We start from the raw sequence: 20,471 nt of genomic DNA on the forward strand, positions 1-20,471 counted from the left end.
CCTTCTGCATCAAGTCCCATATTTGGCCACAGTTAACATAAGAAAACCTTTTTTGAGAAGGAAATTTGAGGCTGCAACTGCACTTCAGAACGATTGCTGGGCTTAGTGTACCCCCCCCCCCCCCCCCCCGCCATGCTGCTCAGCTTATATATGTCACGTAGGGAAGAGGTTAACATTGACCAAAGCTATGGTGAGTACAGAGACCCCTCTCAGATCCTTCGCTGACCGTAAAAAAAAAAAGTGTGGAGGGGGATGAAAAAATAAATATATTCGACAGGAAAGCTAAATCAAGCAAAGCTGAATCACACCACTGGAAAAGACATGAATGAACAAATGCACATTTTTCAACAAGAAGCTTTAATGTTTTCTCATTGCTCTTTGAACATTTTTGGATAAGTCATATTTTGCAAAGAAGTCTGAATACACAAAGATATGAAGTGTTATGTAAACTGAAAATAAGCATGTGTAAAGAAAATAATGGTCATATGTGCTATTAAAACACTTAAAAATTACAAATATTTAAAGTCAGCCTGAAGCAATCATGAATAACGTCTGACTAAGTGATTATTATCATTTTATATTTGAAAATGGTGTTATGGCGGAGGCAAGCTAATTACTGGCATGTTAGCTGATTGGATTTGCTGTTTCTGGATTACAGTTGAAGTTCAGACTGTTTCACTGAGTGCAGCCATTCATCTTGTACTCCTCAATAAATTCATTCAACTGTTTACAGTTATTCTTGTTGAATGATTTTTTACAGTCCTCTGCAGAAGGCATTTTTTCAACCCAGGTGTCGGATTCCAGCAGGTACTGCATTCTAAAAAAGAAATGACAAGAAAATGTTGATAAAATATTTTTCACAATAGAGATGACATTTTGCAAAGAAAGTTCTGTTAGGCACTAAAATTTGTGTTTCATTATAACCTGTGATTTAATATTTGTTTTTTTTATCACTGTGAGGCTCAGGTTTGGAGGTCAGGGACATGTGGTACGTCTTCATAAGAATGTTTAGTGACAGTAGCTCTTTGGAAAAGCTGTGTCGTTTAGTACATTTTTTTACTTTAAATAAATTTTAAAATAAAGCTAGATAATTAGCGCCTATATTACCTTGTGTTTTATTTTAACCACATCGCTGTCGAGTTGCACAGCTCAACCAGTGTAAACAGTGAACACTTATGGATAAGTTAATTTCAGAGATCATTTCAGCACATCAGATAACCTCTTTGTACATCAAGATTAGCCAGTATATATAGCAAGTATAGCTAAAATAGAAAAGTATCATTTTCAATCATTCACTTTGTGGTGATAAAGATCTGTGGTGTTTCTATCATGTTTTAATTAAGACACCTTTATTTTTGAAATATTGTTAAAAAAGTTATTCAGATATCTTAAAGAGTAACTTATAGTTGTCATTTACATTTTGACTGATTTTCTCTTCTTCTGAATTTTCTTTTTGTCTAGTTCCCAACTGTAAATCACACAGGTTAGTAGTCAATGACCTAAATCTTTTCATATGCATTTCTATATTCATGTATTTCATTAAAGTTTTTTTTCTTAAAAGAAAGAAAAATGGTTCTGAATAGAATTCAATTAACTTACAGTTTAGAAATGGTTAAATCAAATTCATCAAATAATAAAATGACAGGAGAAGTAACACCTTATTGGTGGAATTTTGCAATTTGTGTGAATTGTACTTTGAGTTTTTTTTAATTTAAGAAACTCTGTAAAAATAGTGTCTTTATGTTATTAGTGATATATCTGGGAAGTATGAGCATCTTTGCATAGACTGCTTCCCCGGCAAACGTGTCCTGGATGAGCGGAAGAAGATTGATGGATGGATGGATGGATGGATGGATGGATGGATGGATATCTGATCCCACTTACTTTCCATCTGTGTCCGTTGTGGAGCCATCTTTGCCCATGATAAGGTACTGATTTCCTACTTCCAGCTGGCCTTTGCACTGAAGCCTCTTGGCAAAGACTCGGACAGAGTTCTCCTTCTTAACGAGGAGATCTCCACCTAATGAGCAATAGTGAGTCAAGATATTAGAAATAAAAAGTCTGATATATGGACACAACGTCATTTCGGGGTCAATGTTCTAACACTGAAGTCTCAAAAGTTACTTACTTGACTTGAGGACATTAGCTATGTTTGCTTTATACAACTCAAAGTTGCTCTTCAGGGAAACACTGTTGACAGTCACAATGTATGCTGCAATACAACAACAGTCCCTGAATATTGAGTATGCATTCAAGTCAATATATTACATTCTATCCATAAAGTACTGACCATAATCCACCACTGGATAGAAGCAAGCATGTTCGACACGGTCAATCTTTTTGATTTTTTTGGATCCATGTGATTTGAATCTTTCCTTTACCTTATAGCAGGGTCCTAAAAGCAATGAAGGAAAAATGGGTATCAACAATCTATGAATTGGGTTAATGAAGCAGTTATAACCCTTTCTCCTAGAACCCTCCTCTCACACTTCAATTGGATCTTGCATGGACTAAATGATTTATAGTCAGAATGAGTGTGAGGACTTTACCACAGTTGCTCTTTGTGGCTCTACAATGACACCCAAACCCAGTTTTCTATGTCCACACCAAGTCTCAATCCAGTGAAAATGAATGGTGACTAGTTCAGGTCATCATAAAAGATGAGTAGCCTCATCTCATAAACCTAAAGGCTGTGACTGCTGAGTCAGAGCTAAGAACAGTAATCATCTGCAAAGAAAGAAACACAAATCCTGAAAACTCAGCAGAAAAACTTTTGAGAAATAAATCTGTGGGGTTTTCTTAAAGAATCTCCTGATTATGACACCCATCTGGAACAACCCGGACATCCTTATAAACAAAAAAAATGATTCACTTCCCAGCTTGGCAAGCAGGGGGCATAAAACAACTAGAGCACGTAATTATTGATAGAAGATTCATAACTCCCCAGGAACTTCAAGACAAACATGGAATAAATAACTTCTTGGAATATCAGCAACTTAAATCAAGTATTATTAAAAAGTATAAATATAAAGACGACGGTTTAAAGCTACCAGATGTAGTTAGCACTCTGATTAATTTTTCAATGAATAGAACTCTCTCCAAAATATACAAACTTTTATGTAATTTAGATAACAATATTGCCCTTCCAACAACAAAATGGGATGCAGATTTTAGCATCAGCACAGATGAAAGCTTCTGGTCAGAACTCTGTCTTAACACCTTTAAACTGACAAAAAGTCCAAACTTGCAGCTAATCCATCTCAAAACTCTTCACAGAATTTACTAGACTGGACAGAGGATGCTCAAGATGTGTCTCAGTAACTCAGACATTTGCGAGCACTGTGATAGTAATCTACCCGACAGCTACATGCACGCACTGTGGTTCTGTACACCTGTCCAGGCTCTCTGGCAGCAGGTATGTGCCGATTTATCAGTCTGGCTTAAGGTTTCAATCACTGCCTCACCGTGCTTGGTGACATGAGTGCCATCGATATAGAAGAAGGATTAGCATCTATCATTTTCATAACTCTTTTTATTGCCAAAAAAACTATTTTAATAAATTGAAAAACAAGAAAAATATAAACATAAGTCAACACAGAAATCTGCTGTTTGATCATATCAGCTTGGAAAAAATGTCAGCCCAAAGTTCAAGTAACTTTGAAAGAATTCAGTCTCTCTGGTCTCCTGTGGCTGACTCCATGACTTAAGGGGTGGGGGGCTTGGTCGTCGCTGCTCCTTGCCCTTCTGCCGTGGTTTGGGGTGGGGGTCGGGGCCTCCGGTGCCTTGCGGGGGCGGTGGGGGCTCCGTTGGTCGGGGGGTTGGGTCCGGTGCCTGGGTGGGGCGGGCTGGGGCGCTGCGGGGTCCTCTGGGCTTGGGTGTGGGGGTGCGTGGTGGGGTGGTGGGGTGGTGGTCTGGCTTGGCTTGGGGGGGTGGTCCCTTTGCCTGTGCTGGGGGGGGGGGTTGGCGGGGGGCCCTGCTCGGGGGGGGGGGGGGGGGGGTTGGCGGGGGGCCCTGCTCGGGGAGGGGGGGGGGGGCAGCGGCGCTGGATGGGCTGCCCATCTGCACCTGGGGCTGGGATCGGCCCTTCCCTGGCTCTGGGACGGGACAACCCTCTCGGGGCCCCCGGTCGCTCTGGGTGTCATCCGCCTGGCTGCGGGGTCTGGGGTGGGGTGGGGTGGGGGGCTTGTCGGCCCTGTCCTGTGGGGGGGCGTTCTGGGGGGGGGGGGGGGCACTATTGGTACGGGGCGGGGGGGCTGACGGGTCGGGGTCTCCGCTGAGGCAATCGGTGGTTGCCCCGGCCGGTTGGCTGCCTCGGTCCCGTCAAGGCCTGACCAGAGCTCTTCTAGGGCCGGCGTTTGGGGGTGGGGGCCTGGGCTTGCTCCGGGTGGGGCGACGCTTTCTGGCTCCTCTCTCTCTGTGTGGGGTGGGTGGTGCCGGGCCTGGGGTCTCGGCGCTTCCGGGGGTGGGGTCCCTGGGCTGGGTGGGCCTGGCCCCTTTGCTGGGGGCAGGGGGACAGCTATTTGACCACCGGGGGACAGTCTACCAGCTGTCCCCAACTTACCCCCTTCCTCATATAACCTCATATTAGGGTGAGGGGATGGGGGGTCTAGCCTGCGATGCGCCTTGGGGGGGAGCTACTTGGCAGTGGCCCCCCTCCTATGGTTGCCGTATGGAGTGGGCCCCCCCTCTTTCGGTTTTATTTGCACCTTAGACATGTAGGGTCCTTGGTAGGGGGGGTGCTTGGACATCACTGCCAGCAAGCAGCAGATGTCCTCCTAGCACCCTACCCGCCAATTTTAACCGCACCTTAGACATTTAGGGCCCCTTGGTGGGGAGGGTGATGGGACATCACTCTGAGTAATCAGGAGATGTCCCCTTAGTGCTCTACTCGCCAATTTTAACTGCACCCCCCTTAGTACACACACCCCTCCCCTTCAATATATACATTCCAACATAAACACACACACATGCACACACACACCCTCTCAAACACACATACACGCACACACATTTTGCAAGGAAGGTGGGACCTTGGTCCATCTGTCCCCTACCCCTTCCCTGGTGGGGGGTGCGGGCCCCTTGGCGACGGCGGCCGTGTCCCCTGGGTGCCGGCTTCCTGGGCCCGGCGGTGCTCTCTCCGCGCGGTGGGGGGGGTTCACATTACACCTGAGCCGGGGGTGTTCGTGTCCCTGGGGGGTGGGGCCCCGCCAAACTTCCAACAGTGGCCGAGCCTGGTCGGGCCATATTTACAACACCCCTTGTGGGCCCCCTTTTTTCCCCGCAGTTCCCCCCTCCTGGGCGGGGGCGGCGGGCCCCTGCCTTGCTCCTCCCTGGACCAACCGTGGGCCGGGTGGGTGGCTGCCTGGAGCGCGGAGCGGGTCTCCCTTGGGGGGTCCTGGCTCGTACCTGGGGTTGGGGCGGGGGGATGCCCGGAACTCCTGGGTGGTGGTGGGTGCTCGTCTGGGGCTGTGGGCGTCCCTCTCCGGTGGGGCCCTGCGTTGGGCTCTTCCGGCGCGGCTGGGGGGCTGCTTTCCTGGTTGGGCTGGGGCGGCGCTCTCTTTCCCTCCGCGCCTCCTTGCTCTCTGGCTCTGGGGGCCTCGCGGCGGTCCTGCTGGCCCTGGCCTGGGTGGCGGTCTTGGTCGCCCGGGGGGCGGTTGTTCCCTGCCGTTGTTGTGTGGCGTTGGGGGGATTCCGGCTGCCGCTGCTGCTGCGGCGGGGGTCTGGGTGTGGGGGTGGCTGGGCACTCTCCCTCCTTCTTTTCACATTCCACCATCCATTTTAGAAGAACATAAACACTCACCTGAGCACAAGTGTTAGCTCACCTTTGCACTAATAGTTTGCATGATTGAATGAATGAAATATTTCACACTAGTTGGTTTAAAGGCATAGGTATGCGTTTGTGAACACTATCTGTTTTGTGTACATGTTGACATGTGGACATTTTTGCAGCTAGCAGGTATGTTGATAACATTTGAGTGTGTGTGTGGACAGGCCCCACCCTTTTTGTACTACATTTTAACCTTACCGTAATGATAAACAACCAGTAAACCTGTCTGCTCTATGCTGCTTCATGGTCTTTCCCCCCCCCCCCTCTCACTATCACCCCCCCCCCCCCCCCCTCTCTAACATCCCTCTCTTCTTCCCTTCTTTACAACACCCGAGATTTTCAAACATGGTTGAAATTAATAAAGTTTGGCCTCAATTACAAAGGGGTTTATCCAGACATACCTTTGGTTTGTCTGAAGATTAATAACCCCTCTTGTTAAAGTAAAATATGTCCAACACAAGAGGCCCTCAGCTCTCATCTGCCTGCCTACCTGTTGGACAGGACAAGTTAGAAAAAAAAATAAAAAATCTCCTGATTATTTTGAAGTATTAATCGGCCCTGTTTTGTTAAAGAAAGCTCAACCTAAGTTTTAGGGAAGCTCCTATATACCAGGAATTAGAAAATACACATCAAATATTGGATAATTGTTACAATTTCTGCTGATTTCCAACTTTAAAGTATCAAAAAAAGAGACAATTTCCAGCAAATACTATAAAAGCAGTTACATTGGTGACCGGTACATATAAAAATAAACAAAATCTTGATTTTATAAGACTTAATGCATCAGTAGACATAGGTTTTAGCTTACTTTCTGCACACTGGCACACGTCCTCTGAGCATAGCGTGAATATCATCCTGTTTCTTCTTGGGGCAGAGTAAAATATTCTACACTTTCTTTCTGAAAAATAAAACACCAATTATTTTACATTAATTATACTTATAATTTGTTCCTGTTCGTTTTTTTAACAGAAAGATCTGCTTACCTGGTTCGTAGTAATCATAAAACACAGCTTCAGCCGGCTGGAGAAGGCCAACTGGTACAAACTGTTCAGCATCAAATTTTATGCATTCCTTCTTCTCAAAAAGCTAAAGAAACATTTTAAAGATAAACTTTTTTAGTAAATATAGAGAAAAATACAAAAATAACATTGACTTTTCTTGATTTAAAATGCACCTCATTGAAGTAGATCACCACTTTTCCATTGATGAGCTCATAATGGGTAATGTACTGTTCAGGTGGCCGCTTTAACTGAGATGAAAAATAATAAATTAATTGTTTAATGTAAACTGATATTGGCTTTTTGACTTTTTCTTTTCTTTTAAATACTTAAAGATTTAGTTGCCAAATTAAAAGCAGACAGAGGAAATTGTAATGTGTTCCACATTACAATCTGCTTTTTTAAAAAGGTTGAAAAAGGTGTGATTATTGGTACATGAATGCAGACATCGGAAGAAGAGGTTAATACCACACATATTTTTCAAGCATGAATAACAATAGTCAAAAGAAAGTAGAAAATGGTAAACCTTTTCCAGGTCTTCCTTTTTAGCCTCAAATCCACTAAGTAACGTGATGTCAGCAATGGCCATTCCTGTCAGATTCCTGGTTGAGCTGTGTCTGTGCCAAAAAAAACCAAACTAAATTAAACTCAAAACTATGGAAATCGGGAACGGCATACCCTGCTTTTTTTTCTTTCCCCATTAGCTTGTGATAATGACATAATTTTCTCATGATAATAACCTCTACCTTTTGGTTTTTTCTCTTCTTTTTTGTAATAATGACATCTATCTCTTTATCACAAGAGAACAACATTTTTTGGTTCATGATGTCAAGACCACGAGATTGTCTTTGACAACAAGGCCCAGGATCAGTGAGCCAAGTAATCCATTATAGGTTGATAAGAGAAATCTTCTCTGATGAACTGCTTCATTTTGCTGCAGATTGTAGAAAAATGAAGAAAGTATATTCTTCGTTATCTCGCTACATAAATATCTTGATGACATAACAACATTTGTTATCCTGTAATAACAACATCTACTACCTCATTATTACAAGAAAATGGGCAAAACAAAAAGGTAGGCCGTTTTCGACTTCTATACAAAACTAAGCAGAAATATTTTTGAGTGCAAAGCTCTCATCTTTAAATATTTAATAATCAACAATCCTGATTCCGATCTCCTACTGACCTGACACAGACCTCGTAGGTAAGAAGGTTGGCTGCATTCACGTCGTTCTCAAGATCTCTTCTGCTTCGTGTGTGAGAATCAAACCAATTATCTGCCGATCGTGAAACTCGTGAGCCATCTTTGTCTGTTTCTTCATAGTCTCCATAGTCATAGTTCTCCAGGATCTCAGCTGCAAGGACAGATCTTACTGAATGGGTGGGGTGATTTGCTTTTAGTCAAAAGACAAACGCTCACCGGTGTACTCCACCTTCCCCTCCACCGTGACACTGATAGAAACATCTGTACAGTCATCTTCAGGGTCCAACATATGGAAAGCTTTGACGGTCTACAAAAAGGATATTCATACAAAGTATTGTCATAAAATATTTAAATGAGAAATGAATCAAGCTTACTTTAAACTTGATGTCTCCTTTTCCTTTCAGCTGCACGGTAATTATGTTCCCCGTTAGAGACTAAAACAAACATTGTCAAGGGAAAAATGATTAAAACTTAGTTTGTATTTAGTTATTTATTAAGTGCATAAAGAATATTGTCTATGATACCTTCATTTCTGTTTCCACCTTCTCTTTATTGTTTTTCATAGAAAGCTGAACAACTTGATTCTTTCCTGTCACACTGAACTCTGCCTCCACGTTTGCCTCAGGGCATTCGCCCTTCTTCAGCTCGTACTCTGAAAGGGCCTCCAGGGCTAAGATGGTGTCCTGTGGTGACAAGAAACTGCACTCGCGATCTCTGAAGAAAATGATATGTTTCAAATTAGTCTCAGCAACCATCATACTTACATGTGTTGACAAGAAACCTCCATTATAATTTTCCTGGCTGATCAGCCAATGGGCTATTTTGTCCGCCCACTCCCCGTTTTTAACTTGCACTGCAGTCAGGAGAGCATATGCAGTCGTCTGTATCGTAACACCATCTGCCCGTTCTTGATTGGCCATGTTGGGATCATCAGACCAGAAGTAGCGGTCATTGCGGGCTGATCATTTAAACACAAAGAAAATGTGTTGAATAATTAAACAAGTACATATAATATGTTTGTTGTTCTATGCCTGGATATTTGACTACTAAGCATTCTTGTCAAAATGCTTTGGATTTCACATGCCTTCTTTGACCATTAATTGAAGTTTTTTCCATGCAGCCGTGCGGTTTCTTTCCTCAGACGGGCAAGTTGAGAGGCAGTAGGAGGTGATGGCCATAGCATAAGGGTGTGTGATGTTTTCAAGTTGTAACTGAAGATACTCGATTGCTTTTGAAATGCTTGTTTTCTGTACAAAAGTAGAAATTTAAAAACGTTTTTTAATCAAACTGAATTTGATTTATTAATGTGCTGGTCTCTTGGTTCCAAACAGCTTTTTCATTTTCAGTAGATACTGTGGTATTCTACATCAACAGTGTCCCTCTCATTTTTAAGTCTCACCACGTTAGTTTGGAGTTCGTCTGGCAGAAATGGAAGGGAACGGTTCAATGCAAGGGTGATAAAAGCTGTCATGGCAACGTCTTTGTTTGTTCCTGTCTGCATCAAAAACGACATTTATTTCCTTCAAACTGAAACTTTTTATTTATCTAATAAAAGAACAACACGTGATTATTGAAAAATAGATCTTGACAACACGTGTGGTTACCATAGAGTCTCTGTGTATCATAGGATGTGGATCACCAAATGTGCCATCAGTCTTCTGTGATGACAGCAAAAACTTGACTGATTGTGAGATTTCGTCCTGTGGTACGACTTTGAGACGTTGAGAACTTGGTCCAACAGCAGTGCTCTGACGCTCTGTTACCAGAGATAACATTTTGACCACAAGAGCAGTCACCCTGAAGAGGACAAAAGAAGTTCATTTCAACTGCCAGTTTACACATCCTTTGAATGTTGTCATTGCTTTTTAATGGAATAAAAACAATTACTCCATTAAAAAGAAAGTACTCACCAAGTACTGTATGGTACTGATGACCATGCACCATAAGCACCCGTTGCCTTATTCTTAAAAGTAAGAATTCTCAAATACCCTGAAAGGGTATCAGAAAAAAATCACATTTAAAAAAATATTCAAAATGTAAAAAAAAAAAAAAACCTAAAGCAGAAGAATGCAAAACTAAATAAAAGCAATATACAAATAGTTCAAATTCAATATAAATTGTTCGACTTAACATTTTTAGGAAACTAATCTGTTCTTTAATTTTCCTCTGCACCTAAGTCTCCTCTACCTAAGGCAGCCCTGTTAACAATGTGATTTGTTTAAATATAGCTGTGCAAACAATATATACAATATACAATATTTTTCAGTCATAGTGGAGGATGCATTTTTATATTACCCTTTCCAACCAGGCTATTTTGCACAATCTTTCTTTTTTTTTTACTTTTAGGGTCAAATTCTTACAGATACGCGGCTTGCAGGTTTTTTGCAGTTACAGCTCATAGCAACTGCTAATCTATCTTGCTTGATAACTTTTTCCCCTTAGTTCTTTTATTTTTATGTTTTTTGTAAAGTATTTAATTAGTCATGGGAAAATATTATTTATAGTTAAATGCTTCATACTAAACAGTTAAACTAAAGACGATAAAACTATATTATTGTTTTTTAAAGTTTGTTTAACTTAATTTTTAACTTCCTCTTACACCAGAAATTGGTTAATGCAACATAGTGTGAGGAGTTATGCATTTAATACAGGATTACTCAAATGCCTGCAGAGGTTTTGTGTGTAAAGAGGCTCTGTAGACACATGAGACAAAATTTTAAATTCACTCATCCATTCATTAATTTTTAATTGCTTTACATAGTTTAATTGGTGTAAAAATTAAAAATTCTACCTAATTAGGGTCATTTTTATAGCCTTTAGTTTTAACAAAGTAGTTTTTAAACTTACAGTGTTAAAAGTAAGGATATTTGAAAGTTTGCTGTAGTCTTACCTTGTTCCATCTCAGAGAGAGCCACATCTCTGGCTCCTGGTTCAAGAGTAAACCACTGTTGGCTTAGGTCCAGATAACGCATGGCTAAAGTTGTTGGTGCAAACGTGGACATCGTCTGTTCTAAGCATCCTTTGTACAGATGTATCAGGTTGGAAACTTTCTCCGGATTAAGGAGATTACTGACTTGAGAAGTGCAAAATCCATTCGCTGTGAATTGGATCATTTGTGGGGTCAGACTCTTGTGGTTCACAAAGACACATGCTCATATGACGATCCTCACCTTCCATTGAAATGAATATATTGGAGCTGGACTCAGGCACTGTGTTGTCTGGTAAAGTCCCAATAATGGTGAGAGTCCTTGTGCTATTTCCTATCCAAACAAACATATTTTTCTATAAATAAAAAAAGCCCACACATCTACAAGAGTCAATTAGATGTCATCAAGAACAGTACAACTTGCCATCTAAATGAATCACTTGGGTTTCCTCCAGTCTATTTTCTGCTCCTTCTGTCTGTAAAGTAAAACATGTTTAGCTTTTGTTTTACAATACATAACAATATTAGACTTAGCACATTGTGTCTTGACCTCTAACCTTCACCAGCAAATTTTTTTGCTGTGCATCAATTCCCATTTCGGTCTCATTATCAAAGAGTCTTATTTTGATGGGTATGGAACCCGTTACCATGGGGACGGCAGAGAAAGAGACAAACTGTGACGAGTGTGGCTTCACAACGGTCGTCACAAAGGAACTTTGAGTGGCTGAAGCAGGAGAGCAAAGTCCTTCGGTTTGTTCCATATGCACAGCCACCTGAAGATGTGTTAAGGGAAAAATGTAATATAATGAATTTGACTTTGGCATTAGTAATCTCCAGAGCAACTTTAGTTGACTCTACCTTTAGTTCTTTGTCATCGTAATTGTAGATAACAGGTGTCACAGACAGTTGCTCATATCTTTTCACTGAATATGGCAACCTCAGAGACACAAATGACTTCTTGAATGCTTTGATCTCCTGTGGTTTTACTACACATAAACCTAAAAAAAGATAGAATAGAAATATGGAGGACTTTCTAATAATACGTTATTAAATTTTTAAGTTAGGATGAGTCAAGAGTTGCTCTCACCAGATGTAGGAGAGAAGGTGACAACTTGAATTTCCCATGTGGTGATGGAATCAGGCAGGGCCAAATCGTATCTAAAAGGTTTTGATGAGTGTCAATTAACTTTACATGACACTAAACTGTACTGTATTTCCATGAATGTTTGGAAAAAAAAGTTTTTACCTTCCTTCTTTGTTCACTTCAAAATCTGTGAATGCAAAGCTTGGTGGAAAATATCGGCGAATGTACTGATTAGTACTGTCCTTGAAGAACTCTTCAATGTCATTAGTGGTAGCACCTGGACATGTGCATAAGACAGACATTTTAACGCTACATAATGAGTGTCTATATCAAGCTAATGAAACAGAAATTTAAAATCTTACTCCTGCCAAATCCACTTTGGCCTTCCTCCAATATCTTTCTCCGTCTCAGGATCTCGGTCTCCGTGCAGCATTTTTCAAAGGCAGCAGCACAGGCTTCACTGCCTCCCACCAATCTGACCCTTGCTGCTCTTTCTCTGCACGTTCGTTTCATGGGGATCAGAGAAAACGCCTGAGCACAACACAATTGTAGTTCGGTATCCTCGTAGCCTGATTCTGAAGGGGAATTAACCCAAAAAAGGTTATCCATATGCAAAAAATGGCAGCCTTTCTGAAAACATACAGAAAAGTGGCAAAAGCAGAGATCTTACTCAATCTGTTCATTTCCTGTTGAAGGTCGATGGAGCGTCTTGATCGGCCAATTTTGGACGGACATTTAATCTCTGGATTGATGGGTAAAAGTCATTTTAGTGAGCATAAAATACTTATGTGAGAAGTTTGTCTTTTGGCAGTTTCTAGAGAGCATTTGTTTTTCTTTTTTTAGTTGCAGCACTGCTCTTAATTTTAAATTTTCATATTCCACGTCAGTAACAATTTAGTAAAAAATAAAACGTAACAATGACCCTCCATGTCTTGCACTTTTGTGCTTGCTTCTAATAAACAAAACTTAGCTATAGCCCAATGATGGCAGTTAGTTTTAGGGCAAAGTCAATCTGGCAGAACAAGGACACACCAGACAAACAGCAGCCAATGCCAGAGGCTGATAACGTTGTTCTCTCTCAAAGTCTGATGGCAGTAAACAAAATGAACATCAATGATTACAAAAGAAAGAGCAAGTTTTGCTTCGACGTATTTGCCCTAAATACCAATACCTAAATTTAAACAAACACTAACAAAAGTGATGGCGTTGAGCAATGTTTCACACTTCTTTTCTTTTGAATGTATCAAAAATCGAGGAGTCACCATGAAGATCAAGATCACCATTTAGATCAATTTTACTCGTTTAGAGTCAGTATCCCCTATAGAAGTGTCAGGGCTGAAATGTATGTAGATGTTTCTTTTTTTTTTTTTTTTTTTTGTTTTACTTGTCCTGTCCAACAGCTGGGCAGGCAGATGAGAGCTGAGGGCCTCTTGTGTTGGACATATTTTACTTTAACAAGAGGGGTTATTAATCTTCAGACAAACCAAAGGTATGTCTGAATAAACCCCTTTTGTAATTGAGGCCAAACTTTATTAATTTCAATCATGTTCGAAAATCTTTGGTGTTGGACCGGACGGAAAAGGAAAGAAGGGAAGAAGAGAGAGGGATGTCAGAAAGGGGGGGGGGGGGGGGGGGTTAGAGGGTGATAATAGGAGGGGGGGGGTAAGATCAAGAAGCAGCATAGATCAACAAGTTTACTGGTTGTTTATCATTACGGTAAGGTTCAAATGTAGTACAAAAAGGGCGGGGCCTGTCCACACACACACTCAAATGTTATCAACACACCTGCTGGCTGAAAAAAAATGTCCACATGTCAACATGTACACAAAACAGATAGTGTTCACACACGCATACTTATGCCTTAAAACCAACTAGTGTGAAATATTTCATTCATTCACTCATGCAAACTGTTAGTGCAAAGGTGAGCTAACACCTGTGCTCAGGTGAGTGTTTATGTTCTTCTAAAATGGATGGTGGAATGTGAAAAGAAGGAGGGAGAGTGCCCAGCCATCCCCACACCAAGACCCCCGGGGTTTTTCTTAACTATGATGTAGATGAGAAAAATTTCAACAGTTCAATGATAGAAATGTATTATGTCATACCTGTCCTCCATTCTTTTTCGGACTGAGAAAAAAAAGCGAGGCCAGCCTCAATAAGTTTTGATTCTGGCTTTTTGATATACGTGCAGCCAAGGTCATGGGACTCCATGGTTTTAAACACCTATAAAAGTAACAACTAAGCCTTAGCTTGAAAATCTGTCTCTTATAATTTCCAACATTTTAATAAAGATTAAATACAAAAAAGATTGTGCAAAGCCATAACCTGTTGGGCGGTGAGTTTATTATCAGCTTTTAGAGCATAGATGGCCTTATCTACAGCCAGTAAGGCCACTTGAGCTGTCTGACCATGCAGGTCAAACTGTAGCTTAGTTATGGTTCCAGGCCTTGTTTCTTCTTGTGTCTGTACCTGAAATCAGATTAAACTGTTAACACCTTTTTAGAACTAATTTAATATCAAGTTGGTCAATTGAAGTCCTAAAATTGCACAGATGTGTGCAATTTGGGGTGCTAAATGTAAAAGTACGAGAAAAAAATTAGCTGACCATTTATTCAGATTTAGCCAATTTTTGTAATATTTGTTGCGTTTTTATAATCTTTACGGTAGAATATAATTTGCTCTAAACTGGGGGACTAAAAATTAATTGATTTCCATTACTATAATTCAACCAGATTAATCTTTATGAGGCAAGTGTTTAATCAAATGAAATCAAATTGACCTAAATCATGAATATTTTAAAATGAGATAAATCAATAATCAATATTGGAAACACCATTTAGGTTTATTTTATTATAACTTAAAAATGACAAAGTGCATCAAGTGGATGACACATGTGATGGCAGCATAAAATGATCAAGCCATCATTGCAGTCCAATGTTTGGAAACACATTGAATTAGGATGTTCAATGACGGTAGGGCAGTCGACCTCTGATTGGAAGATTGCAGGTTAGATTCCCGCTTTGCCTGCTCATCTGCCAAAGCGTCCTTGGTCAAGACACTAAACCCCACTTTGCCTCTGGTTGGCACCAATGTTGGTCAGCGGAGCCGCCACCAGTGTGAATGGGACTGTGACTGAAAAGCGCTTTGGGCCTTCATTGAAGCCCAAAGTGCATTCAAAATGAACTCAGATCGTTCAGATCATTCAAAATGAACTGATATTGACTATTAATTACATCAGCAATCACAATTTTAGATGTTAATTGACTCATTTCTATCTATCTATCTATCTATCTATCTATCTATCTATCTATCTATCTATCTATCTATCTATCTATCTATCTATCTATCTATCTATCTATCTATCTATCTATCTATCTATCTATCTATCTATCTATCTATCTATCTATCTATCTATCTATCTATCCATCCATCCATCCATCCATCCATCCATCCATCCATCCATCCATCCATCCATCCATCCATCCATCCATCCATCCATCCATCCATCCATCCATCCATCCATCCATCCATCCATCCATCTATCTATCTATCTATCTATCTATCTATCTATCTATCTATCTATCTATCTATCTATCTATCTATCTATCTATCTATCTATCTATCTATCTATCTATCTATCTATCTATCTATCCACAAAAAATGTGGCAATTATAAAAAAAAGTTGGCTAAACCTGACAAGTGTCAGCTAATTTCTAATAATAATTTCAGATTTGAGGCTAAAGTAAAAGTAGCTTCAGAAATATGTACTCCTATACTGTTCATAATTAAATAAATAAATAAATATTTAATTAAATAAATAAATATGACCTCATGCAAATACACAATCAACCAATAAATCTCTCATAAATATATAAAAAGATCATGAAATTGTGAAAAACCTGCACACTGATTTTCAATTAGCCATTATATTATTCAAAATATTTCATTTTGCTTTAAAAACCTGTTCATTATTTTAAAGCAGCATTTAAAAAAAAATAATTTTTAATCATGTTGAATATTATTATAATTCTATGTCCTTTTTCAGAAGCTCGTATTTCAAAATCAATATTTTCCAAAGTATCTTTGTTTATATTTCATGTTGCTGTTTTTCACAATGATTGATTTATTTCATGAAGAGCTTTTTCAGGAGAATATACAAGAAGAGTCACAACACAACAGATTAACTTTACACACAACACATTAACTCAAAACACAACACAATAACTTACAGCGCAACACAATAACTCACAACACAACACATTAACTCATGGCCCAGAAGGGTCACAACACAACACATTAACTTACCTCACAACACTTTAACTCACAACGGAAGTAAAGCAGCAATGGAAGTGCTTTTATTCTGAAATTTCCACTGGGCTGAGCAGCTAACTACCTAGGTAATGTCACAGTGGGCTGTGGGAGGAGCATGATTTTTCTACAAGAGAAGCTAGCAGCAGTGTTGCCAGAAATTGGAGGTTTTGGTTCTAAATTTGCGGGTAAAAATGGCTTTGGCCGGGGTTGCATAATTTGGGCGGTTTTAGGGTCGGTTCGGCGTTTTTTTTCCCCTCATGAATATATTATAGCGGACTACGTTAGGCCGTGTGACTGTTGAACTTCTACGTACTGAAGCTCAGTAAATGCACCAGGCAGAGGCTCAACGGGCTCTGTCATCTAACCTGTTGTTGGGGGTGTGCAATGCCCCGCCTCTTAGAAATTGTGTTATTTAAAGCCTGACACTGCGGCTGCGTGTGGGAGGAGCTACCAGCTAAAGTTATGGTCTGATCGCTACATGGAGCGGTGTCTGTGTTTATCAATCCTTTTATTATTAGTCTGAACTATCTTTTATTTTGAAAAATCATCGGATCGAATGCTAAATCAGTCCAGTAGGGGGAAAAACTCAACGAAAGCTGTGTATTCTTCTTTCTCCTGATCTAATAAAAGGAGAACAGTATTGAATATATCTTCAGCGGATTGGCATTCTTTCATTCATTTTCTTAACCCGCTGTATTCCCGCTATATGCGGCTCTTTCTTCCGTGTGCTAGGCCGGAGCGCCCCGACTATTGTCTCGACCTATGATGACCGTATTTTGCGCTCTCTGTGTAGGATACACTGGAGGAGCGCGGAGGGAATCAACTCTCAGCTGTAGAGGATGTGAACAGGTGAACAGGTAGAGAGGAAAAGCAGGTAGAGAGGCCGGGGAGGGGCTTTGGCTTCAAACTCTGTCAGTGAGATTGAAACACGGTGTCAGATTTAGATGCAGCTTTCACTGCAGGAGTTGAACCAGAGACCCCCCCTGGGATGATCTCAAACATGAAACATGATTACCAAGTAGAACTCTCCAAAATACTAAACCCCATCTCTCCACATTCTTAGTTTAGTGCGGGGGTCGGCAACGCGCGGCTCAGGAGCCGCATGCGGTTCTTTAGCGCTGCCCTGGTGGCTCCCTGGAGCATTTTCAAAAATGTCTGAAAATGTAAAAAGATTGGGGAAAGAAATATATTTTTTGGTTTAATATGGTTTATGTAGGAGGAAAAAACAAGACACAGACAACGTTTTCCAATGCTGTAATAATGGTATAATAAATATTAAATTTCAACATTTCTGTCAACTTAGTTTTGCGTCATAACCTGCAACACACGTTTCTACCAGCAGGGCAGCGGACCGCTAGTGGCTGATGTAAGTGAACCACCATCAGTTCCGTGCATTGCTTTGTAACAATTCACCCTTCACTCAGCGAGGGGAACATCACAACGCCGTTCTATGGCTGGGGCATTAAATATCAAGACAATCTGCTCGATAATATTACCAAGACAAGAAAAAAACTCATAACAGTTTTTTGTGCAATCGTGTATAGTGTGGGCGTGACAAACGTACATTAAACACTTCGCCCAACACTCAAACATCAAAAACCCAATTTCCCCAAATACACAGTATATACAAAAACCCACAGTTCAAACCCAAGTCCAGCAATTTTGCTAGCAAAAAAAAGAAATGCTCTGGAGGAAAAATGAGTGTTCGACAGTCACGCGTTTGGTGTGAGGCCGCTCCGCCTCACTCCTGGAACGCATTCCACCCGTCAAAGAAGCTGTCACAGATCCTCGTACCCCGGATGATCTGAGCTCTTTGGGAAAATATATTCAGGAAGCAAACAATCCGAGCTGGGAAAGGTAATCCGTATGAGAGATTGCTTGCTCCTTCGCACTTCTGCGTCTCTGTCAGCTGTGCATCCCCCCCCCCCCCCCCCCCGCTCCTGCGTCTCCTTACAAAAAAAAGGTGTGAAGTTAAAAGTGAATATTCTGATCTCCTGCCACTCAACAAAGTCCAATGGCTGTCCAGGAGTGACGTTTTGCATCACTTTGTCGTGTTTCAAACACGTGAAAACATTCCTGAAAAGCAGAGACCTGAACTACCTGCAACTGGAAGATACTGAGTGGCTGGAAAAGCTGCACTTTTTGGTGGATATGACTGTAACAGGCCACCTGAACGAGCTGAATGGAAGTCTGCAGGCGCCGCAAATGCTTTAGGCTGTTCTGTCATTCGAGCGCAGCTGACTGTCAGGGGGAATGGATTTTCCATTTTATTGTTTTTTGTTCGAATCTTCAAAATAAAAATGACATCAAAAATCGTATTTCTTTATTAAATATCTTTAATTTTATCAAAGCAATGAAAAATAATTCACTGATATTGTAATGAAGTTAAACTTGCACAACAGAGCAGTCTCGTGACGCGTCATTCTCCGCAGAATGCACCCCAGGGCAAATAAACATTTAATCATTAATAATGCTCATTATGTATTTGTAGCAACTTAGTCATTTTGATAGTAGGCTAATATAGATACATATTGCATGTGTTGCCTTCATTACAAAGCTTAAATAGGGCTTATAATATTTTGCGGCTCCAGACATGTTTGTTTTTTGTTTTTTTAGTCCAATTTGGCTCTTTCAACATTTTGGGTTGCGACCCCTGGTCTAGTGTTGCGGAGTGGGTGTGTGTGTGTTGGGGACCGCACGTGCGTGTGTGAGAGGAGGGAGCGGAAGAAAGGAGAGGAGAGGAGCACGCGTGCAGCGACAGAGAGGGGTGTGAGAGCGGAGGAAGGACTGTGCGTTCATATTGTGTGTGTTTAGAGGAAGGAGAACCGTCATAAAGAGAAAGTTTCTGGCAATACTGCTGCTAGCTTCTCTTGTAGCAATAACATGCTCCCTCCACAGCTCACTGTGACATTACCTTCTATTAGGGAGTTAGCCGCTCAGCCCAGTGGGAATTTCTGAATAAAAGCACTTTAATTGCTGCTTTACTTCCTTTGTGAGTTAAAGTGTTGTGAGGTTGTGTTGTGACCCTTCTGGGCCATGAGTTAATGTGTTGCTTTGTGAGTTAATGTTTTGTGAGTTATTGTGTTGTGTTGTGAGTTATTGTGTTGTGTTGTGAGTTAATGTGTTGTGTTGTCTGCTCATGTCTGAGTGAAGGAGTAGCCAATCACAAAAGTGTCTCCGCCTTGACTAGTTTGATTGACAGACAGACTCATTCTCCTGAAAAAGCTCTTCATGAAATACATCAGTCATTGTGAAAAAAAGCAACATGAAATAAAAACAAAGCTACTATGGAAAATATTGATTTTGAAATACGAGCTTCTGAAAAAGGACATAGAATTATAATAATATTCAACATGATTAAAAATTAATATTTTAAAATGCTGTTTTAAAATAATGAACAGGTTTTTAAAGCAAAATGAAATATATTGAATAATATAATGGCTAATTGAAAATCAGTGTGCAGGTTTTTCACAATTTCATGTTTTTTTTTATATATTTATGAGAAATTTATTGGTTGATTGTGTATTTGCATGAGGTCATATTTATTTATTTAATTAAATATTTATTTATTTAATTATGAACAGTATAGGACTCCATACAGAAAGCTTTTAGCTGTTACTATCCCACCGAGGACACCCTGAACTCTCATATTCACCCACCTTGACATCTATCTCGCATTCATCTTTGACATCCACCCAGATCGAGTCTGCTATGATGTTTCCATTTTTACTGTGATAGTAACCAACCAGTCGAAAAAATGGAACCATGGCAGCCGTTATCTGCAGTACTTTTGAAACTGATACACCAAGTGGGACGACCCCGGTGCTTATGATGTTCCCACGACTTAATATCTGTATGACATGTAATTTAAGGTTAGTAACCTTGACATCATGTTTACACTTCGTTATACAGTTTTCAGTCATCTATTTCTCACCATGTAATAGATGTTGCCATCTCCTGCAGCATTAAGTGTGTTGAATGTCACCTTGAAATGTTCCCCTACATAGTAGACCTTATTGGTATAAGTCATATAGAGATAATTATCTCTTTGGGAAGCACGCTGTATCGTTTTATTTTCCAGCTGACCATCTGCTGTCACCTAAAGTAGGAGTAAATAGGTTAGC

The 20,471-nt window shown here is 40.6% G+C and overlaps 1 protein-coding gene across 1 annotated transcript in view; it reads right to left on the reverse strand.

Annotated features, from left to right (window-relative positions):
* Positions 1–347: 347 nt before the first annotated feature.
* The window catches only part of c4b (complement component 4 (within H-2S)), a 32,523-nt gene continuing 12,399 nt past the window's right edge, over positions 348–20,471 (reverse strand). The window contains 30 exon segments of the mRNA NM_001104697.1: positions 348–817; positions 1,885–2,020; positions 2,129–2,212; positions 2,291–2,395; positions 6,636–6,725; positions 6,811–6,913; positions 7,002–7,076; positions 7,352–7,442; positions 8,012–8,180; positions 8,246–8,336; positions 8,404–8,463; positions 8,554–8,712; positions 8,794–8,987; positions 9,114–9,276; positions 9,429–9,524; positions 9,634–9,826; positions 9,940–10,018; positions 10,920–11,126; positions 11,200–11,289; positions 11,380–11,431; positions 11,513–11,728; positions 11,814–11,953; positions 12,043–12,113; positions 12,202–12,316; positions 12,402–12,614; positions 12,710–12,781; positions 14,142–14,259; positions 14,362–14,505; positions 20,007–20,198; positions 20,282–20,446. Coding sequence (NP_001098167.1) covers positions 676–817; positions 1,885–2,020; positions 2,129–2,212; positions 2,291–2,395; positions 6,636–6,725; positions 6,811–6,913; positions 7,002–7,076; positions 7,352–7,442; positions 8,012–8,180; positions 8,246–8,336; positions 8,404–8,463; positions 8,554–8,712; positions 8,794–8,987; positions 9,114–9,276; positions 9,429–9,524; positions 9,634–9,826; positions 9,940–10,018; positions 10,920–11,126; positions 11,200–11,289; positions 11,380–11,431; positions 11,513–11,728; positions 11,814–11,953; positions 12,043–12,113; positions 12,202–12,316; positions 12,402–12,614; positions 12,710–12,781; positions 14,142–14,259; positions 14,362–14,505; positions 20,007–20,198; positions 20,282–20,446 — 3,825 coding nt within the window. The 3' untranslated portion in view covers positions 348–675.

The sequence above is a fragment of the Oryzias latipes genome, chromosome 16, assembly GCF_002234675.1.
Source record: "Oryzias latipes chromosome 16, ASM223467v1".
Taxonomy (NCBI): domain Eukaryota; kingdom Metazoa; phylum Chordata; class Actinopteri; order Beloniformes; family Adrianichthyidae; genus Oryzias; species Oryzias latipes.